The following is a 19,357-nucleotide window of genomic DNA, read 5'->3' on the forward strand; positions in this document are numbered from 1 at the left end:
GAAAATAATGAAAAGAATAGCATTTGGTTTCAAGGATGAAACTGGTGGGGTAGTTAGTTGTGGCTCTTTCATCTGTCACGTGGTCTCATTCCCACAGGATCACACACCCAACAAAAGCAGCTCTGTGTCCAGACCGCTCTGGCCCTGCACCCTCCCATTCAGCAGAGGAGCATGTTGGGCTGGGAGCAGCAAGGCTGGGAGTCTGGCAGCCAGGAAGGAATAAGAAACAGCTCAGCCAGACGCAAACCTGCTGGGGATGCCTCTCTTCCAGAAGCATTTTAAGCCATATACATTCAAAACAGGCAGTAGTTTTAAACATGGTGCAGTGGGACACTGTCACGACTTTTATCTACAGAAATAATTAAATAATGATAAATATTAACATAGCTATGAAGTAATTCTCCTACATGCAAGCCATAGATATTAGACTCTTAGGTAACCTAAAAGCCGTATCACTTTCTCCTTTACTCTGTATTTTTAATTCCTCCATTTCCCCATTATTCTAACAAAAATCTGCACAGAACACGGTTTCAGAAGCTATATTCATAACCAAAGCCAAGTTAAGCTTATACGTATAACTCTGCAAGATTGGGTTAAATAACGATAATGGGTTTTTTGCGAGTATAAACCTACTGCACTGTGAAACTGTGCTTATAGCATTGCAAACAAATTATCAAATGAAATGACAATTTGCTCTTGGCATGGAAACTATTATGCATTTCACCTGTGGGTTTTTGTTGTTTTGTTTGTTTGTTTTTCTTTCAGAACAACCATTTTTCTGACTTTCTGGACAAAAAAACTGGTTATACAACAATCAATATGTTGGCAATCCCAATTACGCAGGGTAAAGAGGTGCTTGCTGTTGTGATGGCACTCAACAAATTAAATGCCACGGAGTTCTCAAAAGAGGATGAAGAGGTAATCTCAAATGTCACACAACAGTACAGTTGTTAGTTCAACAAGCAGTTAGAGTAAAGTCACCTCTTGGTTTGATAATTTTGTCTTATTTTTGCTCTTTGTCATTTTTAGGTCTTTAAAAAATACCTCAATTTTTTATCTTTGGTCCTAAGAAATCATCATACGACATATCTCTACAATATTGAATCCCGAAGAAGTCAGGTATAGAAGAATTTATTAACAATAATACTTCATTTTTGTGTGAAACCACTATTATTCCCACTATCTTATATTCTTGCAAGCTTATCGAAGTAAGGATAGCATCTTTTTAATTTTTTTATTTGGTAATAGTAATGCATCTTATCATTTTATTCTGGAATGCCTAGGATTCATACGTTTATGTTTTTTTACTCTTAGGAACATTTACTCTCTTTCTCTTTCATTGTAAATAGATGCTTTTGTGGTCTGCCAACAAAGTATTTGAAGAGCTAACAGATATAGAACGGCAGTTTCACAAAGCCCTGTACACTATTCGAATGTATTTGAATTGTGAAAGATACTCTGTTGGTCTGCTGGACATGACTAAAGAGAAGGTAACAATCATTTTGCCTACTTGCTATAAGTGTGCTACTCCTGACTTCAAGCTATAAAATCCATCCTTTTGATTAATTTGTTCTGCATATTTCTAGTGTGTGTCTCTCCAAGACACAAAGTTACCATGCTTGCTAGCCCTTTGGGATAATTTATATAATATAAAACCTAACTATGTTACAAAAATTACATGCAAAATAAAAACATGGCAAAGGAAACAACCATGATAAACATAAAGGCTAATTCTGAAACAACTCTTCATATGCATAATTTCACATGAGAAAGGGTAGAAGAGAGAAGTGCAGGTCTGACTGTTGCTTTCTAAATACCTGCCTTCTAAAACAACAATCCAGAGATAAGCTTCAGATTAGCCTGCAATTTACTGGTAAACATGTCCTGCCTGGGATATATTTAACAATGTTTTCTTAATATTGTCTGAAATGCGACCATAGTACAGCTATGGAGAAGGAAAAATAAAATTGCTATCCACAGATATCATACTATCTATGAACACAGAACCGATTTTTTTTTCTTTTGCTAAACCCTGTGTATCGTTTTTTCAGGAGTTCTATGACGAGTGGCCAATCCGGCTGGGGGAGGCAGAGCCTTACAAAGGCCCCAAGACACCTGATGGACGAGTGAGGATATTAATTTTTCTTTTTACAACTCTTAATTTTGACATTGAGTTTGTACAGGTCACCCACATTTTTTTCTGGTTTTATTTAGGAAGTCAACTTTTATAAGATTATTGACTATATTTTACATGGAAAAGAAGAAATCAAAGTCATTCCGTGAGTATTCATTGGCAGCCTGCAAATGAGTGGCAATTAGATAGATTGCTTGGATATAATAACAACATGTCTGTATTGTAGAAATCATTTAATTTCATTCTCTCTCTAAAGGTCACCTCCAGCAGATCACTGGTGTCTTGTCAGTGGATTGCCAACCTATGTTGCTGAAAATGGATTTGTAAGTTCATAGCAAAAGTAATACCTAAAAAATGTAGTTCATGCAGTTCTTCTGATTGAATAAAATAAAACCCCAAGCCTCCCAATGACCAAAAGCCTCTACAAAAATACAATGCTGTTTCCAGTAACATTGGTTCCCAGTGAAATCATGTGAATCAGTAGTCTGGGTGGAGACAAGCCCTGAACACAAACAGCCAACACATCAGGAAAACTTCCCTCTGATTGTGGTAACATTGGAGGAATAATAGCGTGTGTCTGATGTCACTTTCTGGGTGTACTAAGTAAGTCTCACAACAAAAGGTCAAAGTAAGAAAATCATCATCTACAGAGTTCTAAATTTTTTTTCTTCTTATCTCTTCTTGGGTAGACAATATATGTAAGTCAAAGTTGTGATGTACGACAGTTGTTAGTAATCCTATGGCATTTTTAATAGTGGTAAGGACAGAGTCTTTAGTACTCACTTATTTCTATGTACAAACCCCCACAGCATTTGAAACTGGAAGTGATTTTCTTAACCATCGTGCTTATGCGCTGTGAGACAACAGACATGAGAGACTTTGCTACAAGCACTCCAGAATGATATTTGTTAGAATAACCACATTTAACTTAATAGGAGCAGTTTTAATTGCTGTAGCAAGCTGGAGTGCTTACTGTTCTTAGCCTCAAAAATAAATATACCTTTTTAATATATCAGGCGAGGTCTTGGTGCAGGTTATATTCCTGTTAAACAATGTCTCCTTTTCTTTATGCTGCAGATTTGTAACATGATGAATGCACCAGCAGATGAATATTTCACATTTCAGGTAATTCTGGTAATCTATAATTATGTATAGATTACAATATCTATAATTATAAATATTGTAGAAAAATATACTAATGTTTTCCACCAATTATTTATACAGTTGATTACATAACTAATTTCTCCTTTGTTTGTGATGCATGGGTCTTCGTGTTACATTGCCTGTATCAAAGCTGTATTACTACTTTCAAAGAAATAAACAACATTTCCTGTTCTTTGGCTTTCCTACAGAAAGGACCAGTGGATGAGACGGGCTGGGTTATCAAAAATGTCCTGTCATTGCCTATTGTCAACAAAAAAGAAGAAATTGTGGGAGTTGCAACATTTTACAATAGGAAAGATGGAAAACCTTTCGATGAGTATGATGAACAGATCATTGAAGTAAGCGTAATAGGATTAGAGGTTTTAAGGAGCCATATGATGTTAACAAAAATACTATTGTAAAAAGTAATTTCGAAATGTCTAAACATTTTCAAATAGGCTATACTAACATCTAACCAAATGTCTATATTCTTCACTATACAGTTTCATAAGAATCAGAAATTTTGTTTCTCTTTATAAACCTGAAAAAATGAGATAATTTACATTCCAATAATGAACAGAAGTCAGATGTAATTTTATTTTTTAATCATTTGACTCTTAGTGATAGTCGGCATCTCCTAATTAGCACTGGCTAAGCAGATATGACATCCTGCTTGCCAATGGATGTGCCTGTGACCATGGGAGTTCCCAGAGCATTCATGACCGCATGCACTTGGGCAAGATAAGATGCTACACAGTGTAGCCAAGTCCACTCAGCTAATTTAAGCTTCATAAACCTCAAAGTCCCATATACAAAGTGGGAATACGGGCCTTTAATTACTAAGTTGAGACAAAGAATGTCATTAAAAGCTGTAGGTGTGGACAGAACCTGTTGGTGGAAGGTAAAGGCCCCTAACAAGTAGAGTTACACATTGCTTTTCAAAGCAATGGAATTTTTAAAAAGTTCAAATTGTCAGCTTAATTTTATAGTCATGGTGTCACCTCCACTTTGCTTGGCTTTGTTCCAGACTCTCACACAGTTCCTGGGGTGGTCTGTTTTAAATACTGACACTTACGACAAAATGAACAAGCTTGAAAACAGGAAAGACATCGCTCAGGAAATGCTTATGTACCAGACGAAGGCCACCGCTTCTGAAGTTGAATCTATACTGGTAAGTTTCTGTCCACAGTCACAAAATTTAAGAAGAAAATTTGCTACGCCAGGACTGAATTTCTTATTAATTTTTATTTTTAGAAATACAAGGAGAAATTAAATGTAAATAGCTTAGAAGAATGTGATCAAAAGGATCTTATCAGGATTTTGGTAAGTCATTAAACTGAAAATTCTGGTAGCATGCTTATCTCAAATATTTATGTGTCTTCATTACAGAAGAAGTTGTGTATAGCCAAATGCTGATTAATACAATTCATTTTAGCTATCAGTTCCATAAGCTAGATGGAGCTGATTTAATAATACATCTTCAACCTCTTTGGTTCTTTGAGGTGCAGACCCCACTGTTACCTACAGGGAAACATTCTGTCCCAAATATGTGTCAATAGACTTGGATAGTCCAAGTTATATAGAAATGTTTAGAATTATAATAAACATTTAAAGTTTCTAACTTTCTTAAATATCCATGGGGACAGTGCTATACCTATAACTGAATTTATTTAATTTCAAAAGTAAAAGAAGGGATATTGATGTAAGGTCACCTTCATTTTGAGTAAAAGAACATGTGCAAGAGTGTCCAGTGGAACTGACCTACTTTTCGGATTAATTTTCCTGCATTTCCTTAGGCAGAGAAGTCCAATGAGAGTGATCAGTGACTTCACAGTGATGAAACAGATTTGATCTAATCAGCCAAAACTCTGCTCCTACTAAACCAAAACCGAGTCACTTTCTCTTCCAGACTGTGCAGTCCTCTGGCTGCCTTAGTATTTCAATCTAGAAAAGGAGCGCCTTTTTGGACGAAAACTCCTGTTTGTGCTCACTTAGTGCACTTCCTTTTTTCTTGTGGAGCAGTCCTGGAGTACGTGTGCTGGCTGACTTTACTTTTAGTGAATGAACTCCCACTGTTGAGGGATCAAAACAGAGCTAGGCTGAAGAAAAAAGGTCAAATACACACAAATCTGTTGACTTCCAGTTCCAACCAATTCACATATTTCCTCCTATTCCACCGTGTTTGCTGATGTAGACATAGCCACAGGGAAAAGATCTCAAACTATTTTCAGTTATGTACATGTGCATGCTGGAATGCAATGGTGTTAGGATTTTACTGGCTCCCACAAGACAGATGCTCACACAGCTTACAAGTGATGAAACCAAAAAACTTAAACGGACCATGCGTAGCTTCATATACCTTTAAAAATAAATTTAATTTAGCTGCATGAAGAGTTTCAAGAATTAATAGATAAACATTATAAAATATCTCTACTGGTAGAGCAACAAGTGATTTTTATGGTACAGACTCCAAATATAAAAAACATAATACTGGTATGAATTTTTAAATCTCAAAAAAAGCAATGAAAATGAGTTCTCTCAACACCGCGGACTCACAAATTCAAAGGTCTAATATCTTCTGCACTGACAAGGCTGCATGCAAATGCTTTATCCTGTTATAAGACCTGGAATCCCAGAGAGCTAATGGGATAAAGCAGGTGTTTCTAGATCTGATGATTCACAAAGTAATGGGTCTTAAAACACCACTACCCCAGGTTTCCCTGTCCTTGACCTCAGATCAGAGTAAATATAATGGAAAATCCCAAGGAGAAGGAAATACCTTCACATGGATGTTCAGCCTTATTTGTTGAAATACATGCACACCTTTAGTCATCTTTTTTCCTTATCCATAAAATGGAGATAATTTGTAGACTACTATGGGGGAAGGGCGTAATGGTGATCATATAATCTATTTTTTGTGTTGCATCAGACTTCCCTGAATTAATTCTTGTCTGGATTGGGGCACATCCTTTGAAATATAATACCACTCTCCCTAGGCTTTGGGATATACAGATGAAAAGTGTTATAGAACAGTTCAAGAATATTGCCATCACCAGTTAGGCTATTTAATGTGAATCTATATAATGTATACAGATAGGCAACTTAAATTTAATACAGGCTTCTTAACTTTCATATCCTCTGCATTTTAGAATTTAGTGTATGTTATATGGAGGTTCTTCAGTATAGGGAACAGCTGGTCTAAGCTCTGTATCTGCTCTTCAGAGAGCGAAAAATCCCTGAATGGCATCCAGACAGCTTCTAATGAAATTTAGTACATGGGGAAAAGATTATGCACTTACACAGTCCACTACTTCTGAAGTGACCCCTTGTTTTCAGTAGTGGTCAGGAATGTTCAGAATAGACTGTTGTAAACTACAGAAAGGCAGTGACTAGGACAGAATCACCACCAACTACAGCACTAGAAAGTAAATCACATTGAGGTATTTGAAGCCATAATAACAGTGAATAATATATGCTTTGGACATTTAAGCATTGTAACAATTTTTACTTTGTGCATACACTGAGATCATTCATGACTCAAGCAATCAAGAGTCTACTGCAAGCAGGCAAAGAAGAACACAAATAAGATTTGTGAATTTTTATATCTGGTCTTGTAGAATTTTCCAGTCCACTTTCTATGTGCTAAATCAGCCTTATAGGTTTGTCTATTAAGTGTATATAGGCTATCACAGGCAAAGAGAGACTGTCACAGAAGATGAGGTAAGACAGACTAATTTTGAGAGCTGATTGTGGGACAGAAAGAAACCACAGGCACTCTAGAAGTTAAAAAACACATGGGAATCTTTGCTTGCCTATAGTCTCTCCAAGAGAAGACAAGGCAATGAGTAGGTAGGCACGCAAGCAAGTCTTCTGTTATTTAAAAAAAAAAAAAAAGTGTTGTTATATCCTGTTCTACCATAAAAGTAAAAAAATGTTTTGCTCTAGACAGGTTGGTTTTGGTCACTATATTCCCCACTATTCATAAGATCCAAAAGTGAAAAGCAACACTTAACAAGAAAAATTCTGGTCATGAAAAAAGTTGAACTGCAGCCTTGAGACCACGCTAAAAGGAGAAGAACCGTAGGACTTTATACCAGGAAGGAGAAATTCCAAGGCCTGAGATTTCTAAGCTAGGGAAATGTTGAGATGGTCACAACGGATAGTGTTGGAATTCAGAGTAGGAAGAAACACTGTCTGGCCAAGATTTTTACCTATCCTGTTTGAGGAGAAAGCTACCAGTATCACAATTCTGTTTCCTAACTTAATACACATCAGCTTGTACTGAAACCTGAGGCCTTTGAAGATATATTAAGCATACCATATTTAGGCAATATGTCTACTGAAGTCAGGAAAGAAAATAAAAAACTTTTTCCAACTTTGTTCTTGCCAGAAAAACCTCTCGTGTTTTTGACTTTTTCTAACAGAAAGAAGAATTACCTGATCCAAAAGATTTAGAACTGTATGAATTCCGCTTCAGTGACTTTCCTGTTACAGAGCATGGTCTGATAACTTGTGGAATACGACTGTTCTTTGAGATAAATGTTGTTGAAAAATTCAAAGTCCCAGCTGAGGTCTGATTTATTTTGTTTTGTTTATATTTATTTTAAGATAGAAGAGAAATAGCTGACTGTTGGTACTTTAATATAGAAGTAGGCAATACTAAAATATTAGTGGTATGTATATCAATCTTCCATTCTTAATTAAACATTTGCATTTGTCACAAAGACTTAAAACTAATCCTGAAATTATGTGAGGTATGAAACATGCATTTACATAAGAACAATTTGCTGCTTCTATGTTTAACTCAATGAAAAGCAATTATTTTCATAGAACTTGCACATTATTACAGTAATTTCATGATATATTCCAGTAATTTTACAGGAACTCCATCATTTTGTTTCAATTAACAGCACAGTTTTAATCACTTTCATTCATAATAGGTCCTTACAAGATGGATGTACACAGTCAGGAAAGGTTATCGAGATATCACTTATCATAACTGGCGACATGGATTCAATGTGGGACAAACAATGTTTACTCTGCTAATGGTAATGTTGCTAATATTAATCTTACATTCATTATTTAGTTTTCATTTCAATTCCAACTGGAAAATTCAGGAAGGCACACACTCAGAATTGTCTGTTTTCTTTTACAGACAGGCAAAATAAAGAAATACTATACTGATCTAGAAGCCTTTGCCATGGTTGCTGCTGCTTTCTGCCATGACATTGATCACAGAGGGACCAATAACTTGTATCAGATGAAGTACGTATAAATGCTCAAATATATGGACATGTAGTATTTTAGTGGCAAATTAAAAAAACCTGCCAAAACTTGCAAAATATAAGGTATATATTTCATATTCACCTGGCATGAATGAACACTTGCCCTATAGAAGACTTCTGCCTCAGAGCATTTGTCATGACAGGTGAAACATAAGGACAAAATACAAAAGCAGAATATTGTAATAGACAAGTCTCCTGGAGTTGCAATTCATTTCTAAGAGAGACTAAGCTCTTGCAATGCTTAGATTGTAGCAGAGGCTCATGCACATGAGGCCACAAAGAAATGAGAAAAGTAAATTAAAACCCCTAACTGAATTACTTTTTTTCAAGACAGGGCAAAAGCACTTTTCTGGAGAGGGATTCGGAACGTGGCACACACAAGGGTCAGTTCAGAGGGAGACAGGATTTAAGATGCATTCTTTTTCTCTGTTTTCTACTGTCCAATTTGACTAGCTCAGTTGTTACCCTCCTGCTCAGTTTACCAATTGATGTGGGTCCTAAGGTGTAATCTCCTCATGTTATGCAGGATCCTGAGCTAAAGAGTTTGTGTCCTGCCACTGCGTCCACATGCCAGGAAGTTACACATCATGAGGTTAAGCTTTGCAATTCATGCTCCTTTCTGCTCTGAGAAAATATTCTAAAGGATTTCTTTGTTATTTTTCCCTTGTTTGTTATGAAACAGTGTTAATTAGTAGATGTTTGTTATAAAACCATATACATTAATTTTAATTTAAATTCACCTTTTTGATTTAAATTTACCTTTTTATTACAATGCTACACATCAAGGTGAGACCCACTGTTCTCCTGAAGAGTGATCAATTTACCATTTAGTCTTTTATGAGATCTGTTAGGGCTTGTTTCTGTGTTCTAGCCAGAGAACATAGGTCTCTCAGAATGTCATGTGTACCAGAAGATTATAACCATAATTTTCTGAGTACAGTTTCCCACGAACTATATCTCCAGACTGATTCATCCTCCTCCTCTGACCCTGGAGAGGCATTTCAGCCTGCATGCAGGACCAGTGATGCAAGGGGATTTTCTGATTATTCTCAGGGATTCTCCAGGTGACGTAGGAGAGAAAGAATGACAGACGCTGATTCTTATTCAATGGGCTGCCTCGCATCCAAATAAGTTTAAGGGAGGTTTTAAATCTTCCTACTGTGGTCTTCCCTAGCTGAAAGCCTTCTACGTGAGGTCATACGCAGTAAAGCTATTTATAAAGTTATCAGGCTTTACCACGACAGTCCTAATCATAAGTCAGAAAATACAGATAGCACGTAGCAATCCACCTTGGGTTATCTGAGTAGCAGAGTTATTAGCCAAGAGAAGAAAGGAGGAAAATACACTTCCAAACATGCAGAACCATCTGGAGCTTATGTAGACAAGACACTTCTTCCTTCCTCCTGTTACCATAGTTTGACACAGAATTTCCTTTGCTTGAAGCTTAGCCCAACATCAGGGGGATGCTTCGAGCTCTGTGATAATACTGAACACACCTGAGGTGTCAGGACTTGTGCAGTCCATAAAACAGCAACTTTGAAGCAGGGGAGGAGCCCAAGGGCATTAGAGGAATTAAACTCCGTTATACTGTTACTTTAGATTTAACTTACTTACAGTGTTAGAATCGTAGTGGACATGGCCCAAGTCATTACAGACAAACAGGAGTCCAAAAGCTGTGCTACACAATAAATACTAAAAGATGCATAAAGGCCATTTTTAAGGTACACAGAAGGTATGTGGATTAAACAAATAGCAAAACTGAACGTGCGAAACAAAATAGAGGCATCTGACCACACCTTTGACTCCAGTGGGCACTGAACACCCAGTGCTCTCCAGTTGCCATCATTACTCAGTCACAAGAGAGAAGGCAAGCAAGTAGTTTTTTGCATCATACCAGTGTTTAAGATATATAGATTATACTATTGGATGTGTAGATCAGCAGCATTTTAATCCTAAAAATCTGAATCTTTAATCAAAAATATTGCCAACAAAATATAAAGAATTGCTTATTTTTCAACAGATCAGCTGCTCCACTGGCGAAACTTCATGGCTCATCCATTTTAGAAAGGCACCATCTGGAGTACAGTAAAACCCTTCTGCAGGATGAGGTATGCCTGCAGGAACCTCCTGCTCACACCCAGCAACACAAAACATCCAACTCAGTTACGATGTTTGTAATTTCACCATGTCTCATCCACTCCTCTAGGTCTAGATTATGAAATTACACTAAAATTCAGAACTTTAAGTCAAATTCTTATGCATTGCCTGATTTTAGAGAGATGACAGTAATTCCACCAGAAATAGACTCACTCAAGCTTTTCCTCTGGGTCTCGCTCACAGTCCTCACATTTTTTCCACTTTCACAAAACAGCTGATGTTGAAACCGAAGCAGAAAATACAATATGCACAGACAAAATGTTGTCATTAGGCTGCTTCCCCTGGTTCAGGAGGTCCAAGTTCAGCTGCTGGCTCTGGCAGCTGAGGAACAAAGGGATGGAGCTGTTTATTATGCCCAGCTGTCAGCTGTTACCCCAGCCCAGACCCCACCCCACACCTTACCTTGCTAAAACAGGGAAGGCAATATCACGAGGCTCTCCCCTGAACTGGCAGCAGCTGGCGGTGAGGCTTCCCGCCGAATCTCCTCAGCCTCCACAAAATGGCGGCAGCGCAAGCCCGCCAGGGCCCTCTGCCCCACAGAGCCCTCCTCCTCTGGTAGCCATGGGCCACCTTTCCTCAGTGGTGCCTGGCTCTGTCCTGGCTACAAGGGGAGAGACTATTTACAACTCTTTACTACTTATTTTGTAGGGAAATGAGAGATTTAACAGGCATGCTCGAACACATGTGCCTCTTCCATCCCGCTGGTTTGCAGCAGCGTGGCAGGCTCTCACTGCCACTCTTTTTTCATTTTATAATCCCTGTGGCGCTACTATTTCCTGACCTGAGGCCACAAAATAAATCTTTACACTAACCAGCAGCACAATGATCATAAAAAATCCAGGAGACTTATAATTCTAAATAAAACCAGAAACCATATTTACCTTTATTGATAGAAATGTACGTTTTCAAAAGTGAGGTGCCAAGGACTAACCCCAGCTTTTTGCTGGAGCCGTTGTCAGGATCTCTGGAGGCTCTCAACAGCACCCTGTGCTCTCACAGGTATTGTCCCCTCAGTTAAAGAAGGAAGGAAAACTAGCACGCTTAGAGAAATGCCGAGTGTGACACTCTCATTCCCTTTGCCTGAGGAAAAGGCCATTGTACTTGCCATAGCAGGTCCCCAACAGCACCGCAGGAGACTGTGCTGACCCAGGTTAACAGGAGGAAAAGGTGTCTGCTACGAAGCTTTAAAAAGTCTAGGAAAATCAGCTGTACGGAATGTGTACTGCAAAGAAATTATGAAGAACTGCCATTTCTGTACTAATTATGTGGAATACAGGTGGTTTTCTTCAGTTTTAATTTACATATGGCAATAGCAGGACTTGCAACTGGTTTGTGTCACTGTGGATTTAGTTATTTGTGCAGCCCCTGTGGGCAGCATCATAGATCCACTGACCATTCACACAGTTATTTAGCCATTTATTAGCTATGAATAAGGACCATCTTTACCAATTGAATATTTTTTCATTTGCAGCACTATTTTCATTTAGAGACTGTAGTTAGCCAATTTTGTTATAGCATTCTGTGTCGATTTGTGTAGTACAAACCCAAACCAGTGTTATAAAAGGAAATGAATTTCTAACTTTCATCTTGCAGAGTTTAAACATCTTCCAGAACCTAAATAAGCGCCAGTTTGAAACTGTTCTACACTTATTTGAAGTAGCAATAATAGCAACTGACTTGGCTTTGTATTTCAAGTGAGTACTGAATTCTGTATAACTTCCTACTGAAAAAAATGTCAATCCTATACTATTCGTAACTTTAGTTTTTAGTTGTTTATATGCAGAGTACAGAGATGTTTCTATGCAGAGTACAGTTATATTTAAAATTGTTATTAAGCCTAATTCTTGTAAAAAAAAAAAAAAGAGACACGTTCTTAGATCCATTGTAAGCTTTCAAATTAGAAAACATATACATTAATGTAATACTTAGTATATATTTAGTAGGTCATTCAAATATGCTTTTAGTTACAGCAAACACTGTATTTCAGAAGTGGGGATTCTGTAGCCTTATTTTAAGGTTGTGTGCATGTGTGATATTCAGTGTACCACACTACAATTACTCATACTAAATAGAAGTATGCTTATGGCATGGAAATTAAGATGCTGGTTTAAAAATGAAACTGCAAACATCAACTGATCACAGTGCCAAAGACTTCAAATATCAAATCATCCCTTCTGTTCCTAAGTTACTGACTTAATATGCTTTTATAATAGGTATTTTCCTTAAAGATATATGGAGCCTTTTGTTTTGATCCAGATCTCTTATTACTGGGAAAATTTAGAGACAGGAGACAGGAAACAATTCAGTAAGCTGTTCAACAGGAGTTATTAAATTTTAGTGAACAGTAATTCCACTGTTTCATTTACTCTAAATGCAAATTAAAATATTTATTAAGCAATAAGCTGATTTTTGAGGGGATGGAGTAGAAGAACATTTATTAGTATTTACCTCACTTTTCCCAATTCAATGTTACAGAAAATAACAAATATGTAATACTAAAAAAATAAGAATTTCACCCCAAACAGTTAAATAGGAAGAGTTAGGAAATGGGTTGTTTCTTTGTCAGACATTCTCACATAGTACTTCACATGTCAGTGGTGTATAGCAAAATCTAACTGTGCTAGGTTACCTGAAAAGTTTGAGTTCAGCATAAATAACGTGTCACTTTGATACTATGATGACTAAGACAATACTTTGGAGACGCAGAAATATGGTTTTCTATTTCATTTTTAATGCAGGAACTATATATGGTTTATTGGTATGTTTTAACAGGAAAAGAACTATGTTTCAAAAGATTGTGGATGCAATTGAAAAAATGGAAACAGAAGAGGAGGCAATTAAATATATATCTATTGACCCAACCAAGAAAGAAGTCATCATGTAGGTGGTTAATATTTCATTCTTTATTCAACCAGCTATCTAGGACCAGATTTTAAAATAATCGGCACCTAAACATGTAAATTAAGACTTGGTGTTATGGTCTGATGTCTTCAATCTTCTCAAAATGTGCATTCATCTGTATCTTAGATAAAAAAGGTCTCGATTTTTAAAAGGAATTTAAATGCCTATCAACATCCTGACTATATTCCTGGTTTGGTTTGTGTTTTCAAAGGGCTATGATGATGACTGGATGTGACCTGTCTGCTATAACCAAGCCTTGGGAAGTGCAAAGTAAGGTAGGTACTTTTCAAACAGACAATACTACATCTGCTGTCTGTTTTACTGCCTATTTGGTGCACGATAATGAAAAAAAAAAACCAAAACAACACCCTTCTCATTTAATGGATATTTAAGTATCCACACCCAATTATGTTTCCAGAAAATAACCTCAATTTTTCTGTGACTGTGAGCTGATCCATCCATTTCTGCTTGTCTTTCAGCTACAACCGGCATCCCTGATTCTGTCAGCTGTTCTAGCTACTCTTAAATATCACTCAGTTATTTTTGTGCTATCCAACTTTTGCTAGTTTTCAGGTATTTTTAAGGCACAGATTTAACAACAGTATGATTTGAATTAATTGTGTCTATTCTGTAAATCTTGGTGCCATTTCAAAGTAGCTTAAACATGCTAAAAATAAATACTGTAATACAGTGTGACACTGCTTTGTACATAAAGTACTTCAGTACTTATTGATCATTGCACTGAAGCTTATCACTTAGCCTTACAGGAATAGGTTTTAACAATGTTTAATCAAAATACAACTGCAAGATGTTTGTTGAGCCTCCTAAGCAATACATGTTACAGGTAGTAGAAGATTCTGTTATGTTGCTAATATTGTCTTGTTCCTATTGACAACAATCTATCATTTACTCAGCACATACCAGAATATTGGTAGAGATAATTTGCTGGAAAAAAGCTTTAAGTACACCAGAGTGTGTCTGTAATTTTTGAAAGAAGCACTTGACTGTCTCTACAGGGATTAAAGAGTGGAATTTTATTGTGTTTGACCCAAACTCCTAATTTCTGGAGAATTTTTAAACTACTCAGAGGTAACGCAGCTAGCAAGAAATAAGTCCTCTCTTTGTGGAAGTTAGCAGTAATAGTTGAGTAGTAAACAGTAATATGCCAGTTATTGGTTAAACAACGTTTTCACATTTTCTGGAAAGCCTTGTTATTTTATTTAATTGAATATACTGCTTTCTGCTGACACTTCCACTGAATTGTGATTATTCAGGTTGCCCTCATGGTTGCAAATGAATTCTGGGAGCAAGGAGACCTGGAGAGAACTGTGCTACAGCAACAACCAATTGTAAGTACTAAATAATGTAACTGTGTTAAGAAATACTGTTATTAAAGCATTGAATAATGGTCCATGATTCTTACCAGATCAATATACCAAAAAGCATATCTACACAATCTAAATTACTGCTATTCTCTTCTAGCCTATGATGGACAGAAACAAAGGAGATGAACTACCTAAGCTCCAAGTTGGTTTCATAGATTTTGTGTGTACATTTGTATACAAGGTAAGAATATTTCTTTTTGTTTCCCCACTGCAGCAGTTTCGATGGCACAATTAGTGACAAACTTGCAGTCAAAAAATTCTGGACAGCAGCAGAACTATTGGTCACAGGGTAAACAACTATCACAACCACCACAATTTTTCAATCTTTTGTTACAGGGAAGAATTGCTCCAACAAAGCAAATTCAAGAGATGTGAAGCAAATTCATAAAAAAGTGACGATCTCAGCGAAACTTGAGGGTGCTGAGATTTTGTTACTACCTTGAAAGACTGAGTTAGAAAGCCCAGTCTAAGTCTTCACAGTCCCATTTAATATAAGCATGCAACATGTGGATGGTCACAGAAAGCAGGAATAGGGATAGGAAACTTGCAATATTCTGGAAATACAGATATTCTATATCTTCTGTAAGGCACTAAAATGCCAACATTATTAATCCCTGTCTAGCTTTTAATATCCCAAAATGTGATGCAGAAGTGTGACATGTAATATTTTAACATTTTCAGATACATCCTTGTCAGCTTATAATATACTATAGGATACTAGACTTTTTTATTATATCCTGATACTGGTAATCATATGATAAAATATCATGTATCATAGTTACAATCGTATTATACGAATCAGACTATCAAATGTGGGATTAGGGAAGATACTAAAATGTGCATTATATAATTCAGATCTTTTCTGACTGTGCACAATAGGGCATTATTGTCCCATGGTATTTCCAGTAATATGCCACCACTGCATGTCCAAGAACATGCTTTCAAATCTGCACCAGCTGTTACTCACACTATTTCTTTTAAAATGTTTTCTCTTCTACAGAAACTCACTACCAGAGATGGAACGAGTGCTTGAAAAACTGTTAAATGAAATAAGATGAATTTATCTAGCATACATACTGAATTAGATATAGTACAAAAAAGAAAGCTAATGTTTTCTCTGAAAAGCAGCAGTATTTCCACAAATTCAGAGTTTACACATCATTCGCGTTCACAAATTTTTAATTTACTAATTTAAATTGTTTGTACAGGAATTCTCAAGGTTTCACAAGGAAATTACACCTATGTTTGATGGTCTTCAAAACAACAGGGTTGAATGGAAAACACGAGCTGATGAATATGAAGAGAAGATGAAAATTATTGAGGAACAAAAGAAAAAGGAAGAAGAAGAAGCTGCCAAAAAAGGTTAAGGTTCTAAGGTTTTCATTTATATATATTTGTAAGGCAGTCAACATATTCTCTCTCTCTCAAATTCACGCATGCAGTGAACTTTTGCAATATTGTATTAAATTTTATGCTAATGGGTACGCGAGTTCTGAATTAGCCAAATTAGCTTTATCTTCACTTGGAAGAGTAACCTTTAAAGATTACACAAATCCAGTACACGGACCTCATTTTCTTAGCTGCAGAATTATAGGAAACACGACCATCATGAAAATGAAGGTAATGTAAAATTTCTTTTGTCTTAAGACTTAAAACTGAATGTAAATAAATTTGTCTGTGAATGCTGCAATCACCTGAAATACTAGAAATGTATCAAAATTCTGTGTGGCATCAGCCCCAAATGCATTCAGGTGCTTTGAAAATGAAAAGTGTAAGTAAAGGAGATGGGAATGGATAGTGTGCATCTGGAAGATAAAAAAGCAGTGCAAAACCCTACTTCTCTTCCAAGTTTAAGACTAACTTTTGGCTCTAGTTCCCTACCATCAATTTCTTGGCTGAAATACACTCATACCACAAATGTAACACTAATCTTCCTAAGACAGCCCAAGTCCTAAAATTGAGAGTGTGGCTCTGCATATGATAACCTACAAGAGAATCTGATTTTATAGAAACTGAGAACCTATCACTCAAGTGTAACAGTAAAATAAGTCAGTTATTTTTATTCCTTATTACATGAGGAACAGCAGGTCATCAGCTCTGCCAATCAGCTGACTGATAATGTTCAGAGATCAAAACAAAAACACGTGTGATTTCTACAGAATTAGTTACTGTCAGGTAGTTTGAAGAAGAAAAGTTAGTTTACTCTAAGTCTGTGTCTCACATCTTTAAAACATAAAACAGTAGTGAATAATTTATTTGTTAATCAGTGTCTGTGGGAAATAGGTGAGTATTCTTCACATTTCACAGAAAGAGAGGCTACTCAAGGCCACCCATCAAGTTGCTGTCAGAGTGTGAATTGCACTCCGGAGTTACTGGCTCCTAAAAGAAACGTTACTAGGCATTCAAAAGTTGTTACAAAGTTGCAAAAAGTATCAAAAGTCGTTACACAGCTGCAAAAGGTAGCAAAAGTTGTTACAAAGATGTTGCAAAGTGGTTTAAATAGTACTGTAAGTTACATGACTTAATCAAAGCAGACTTTCGGAAGAGAACTTTAATAAAATGAGTCAAATATTATTAGTGTAATCAAATTACAAAAAATATTTTGGCCTGCTCACACTGTGATACCACTTACACACACTTCCAGAGAAATTCTGTCCCCCCTCATTGTCTCCCAAATTTCTTTTAAAAGACACTTTTTTGCAATTAGTCATATCATTTATTTACGACTAAGTTATTGCTGAGAACTAGCTGGTTGTGAGTATGAACGAAGTACTCTTCCCTTACACTGGAACACAAGCATTTGAACTTCACAAAAATACCAGCAAAACAAAACTACCTGGGACCTACACACAAACTTCCTTGTACATTTGCTCTCTTGGTAAAGAGTGTAGTTGCTACAATCTGATCCTGCATCCTTAAACATACGGTTCTTAAATAAAAATTAAATTATACATTTAGGAAGACTCAGGTAGTTCTACTCCTGCTTGAAGTTAGGAGCATTTTACATCATTGATATTACAGAATCACTTAGTCACTGACTTAAGGAAAGACATCTTTTCTCACAAAGAGCCTTACACAGGCAAGCATGGACACATTGATTTGCAGGAGCTAAGGATTGCATATTGTAATCGGTATCACAAAATGTAAGTGAATTATTTTGCATCACTTTAAATGTTCACTGGAATGAGGCCATGCACATTTCTGAAGAATAGATCTGACACTGTCAAATCAAGGCCATGTAAATATATGCCTTTGTTAAGTCAGTTCATACAAGCAATAATTTGATACATGCTGAACCACACTGGTGTCTCTAGATCACGCTGACCCACTGGCTATTCTTAAAATAAACATATTTGCTGAACCACTACAGTGGAAAGTTCAGAACATAAACAGAATACAGTATTAGTATTAGAAAATAAAATAGTTAGTAACATATTGTTGATTATATCCACAAATTACAAAGGGTAGGACACTGATTATGTGACATGTTTCAATGCAGGTGGAAAGGGTCGAAAATGACCTAGTAACATGGTGATCCACAGCTTTCAAATGTAAGTTTTAATTCTAATATTGGTATCTTACCTTAAATGAGCCTGAAAACGCAATTTATTAAATTGAAAGAATCTTAACTATGACCAATGAACATCTGTGGAATCATTTGAGAGAGACAGCAACAGAATCAGTAACTATAGGTAACAAACATAAAGTGTCTCTCTTAATTGGTAATTAAAAAGGGATTCATGCAGGGTTGGATAAAGGCTTATACAATTAGGTCAAATTAAAGTTCTTGTATCATCTGCTTCAAAAATAGATTCACAGATTATATTGATCCAAGACTTTATTTCTTTTGCATGGCTTGCATACCTCAGTTTTGTATGTGTGGGACAGAGTTACATACATTTAACTACTGAAACTTTCCAGTAAGAGTGGTTCAGTGTGTGTTCGGTCCTTTGAGAAAAGTTGGTATCATCTGCTACACTATATACCCATATGTATATATAGCATGCATTATTGTTTCTTACTCCATTTCCCAGACAAGTAGCAAAAGCACGTTCAATTTTCAGAAGGTCACACATTAATATGCATATCACAAAAGTAACACCTTTTAAACAAGAAATTAGAGCAGCTAAAATTAACAGAAAATACTCACTTTACTTTTCTTCTCTGTTTTTTAGCTGAAAATGCAGCTGGAGGTGGTGGTGGAGGAAGTGGAGAGGACGGAAAATCCAAAACCTGTATAATTTTGTAATTCTTTGTCTCAGACACTGTTTTCTGCTACAGAAAAGACATCTAGAAAGAACTTCAATAAGCCCCAGTGGATTTCTGTTTCACATAGAATAGTATAGAACGAT

General features: G+C 36.4%; 1 protein-coding gene across 1 annotated transcript in view; it reads left to right on the forward strand.

Annotated features, from left to right (window-relative positions):
- The window catches only part of PDE6C (phosphodiesterase 6C), a 29,176-nt gene extending 9,922 nt beyond the window's left edge, over window positions 1-19,254 (forward strand). Inside the window, exons 2-22 of the mRNA XM_065639084.1 lie at window positions 766-918; window positions 1,030-1,119; window positions 1,350-1,490; window positions 2,052-2,126; window positions 2,215-2,279; window positions 2,391-2,457; window positions 3,212-3,259; window positions 3,487-3,636; window positions 4,305-4,448; window positions 4,532-4,600; window positions 7,702-7,848; window positions 8,218-8,325; window positions 8,433-8,542; window positions 10,583-10,670; window positions 12,313-12,413; window positions 13,492-13,599; window positions 13,832-13,895; window positions 14,895-14,969; window positions 15,103-15,186; window positions 16,214-16,367; window positions 19,181-19,254. Of these exons, the coding sequence (XP_065495156.1) occupies window positions 766-918; window positions 1,030-1,119; window positions 1,350-1,490; window positions 2,052-2,126; window positions 2,215-2,279; window positions 2,391-2,457; window positions 3,212-3,259; window positions 3,487-3,636; window positions 4,305-4,448; window positions 4,532-4,600; window positions 7,702-7,848; window positions 8,218-8,325; window positions 8,433-8,542; window positions 10,583-10,670; window positions 12,313-12,413; window positions 13,492-13,599; window positions 13,832-13,895; window positions 14,895-14,969; window positions 15,103-15,186; window positions 16,214-16,367; window positions 19,181-19,254 (2,115 nt within the window). The remainder of the gene's footprint in view (window positions 1-765; window positions 919-1,029; window positions 1,120-1,349; window positions 1,491-2,051; window positions 2,127-2,214; window positions 2,280-2,390; window positions 2,458-3,211; window positions 3,260-3,486; window positions 3,637-4,304; window positions 4,449-4,531; window positions 4,601-7,701; window positions 7,849-8,217; window positions 8,326-8,432; window positions 8,543-10,582; window positions 10,671-12,312; window positions 12,414-13,491; window positions 13,600-13,831; window positions 13,896-14,894; window positions 14,970-15,102; window positions 15,187-16,213; window positions 16,368-19,180) is intronic.
- Window positions 19,255-19,357: the final 103 nt, after the last annotated feature.

The sequence above is a fragment of the Caloenas nicobarica genome, chromosome 7 (genome assembly GCF_036013445.1).
Source record: "Caloenas nicobarica isolate bCalNic1 chromosome 7, bCalNic1.hap1, whole genome shotgun sequence".
Lineage (NCBI taxonomy): Eukaryota > Metazoa > Chordata > Aves > Columbiformes > Columbidae > Caloenas > Caloenas nicobarica.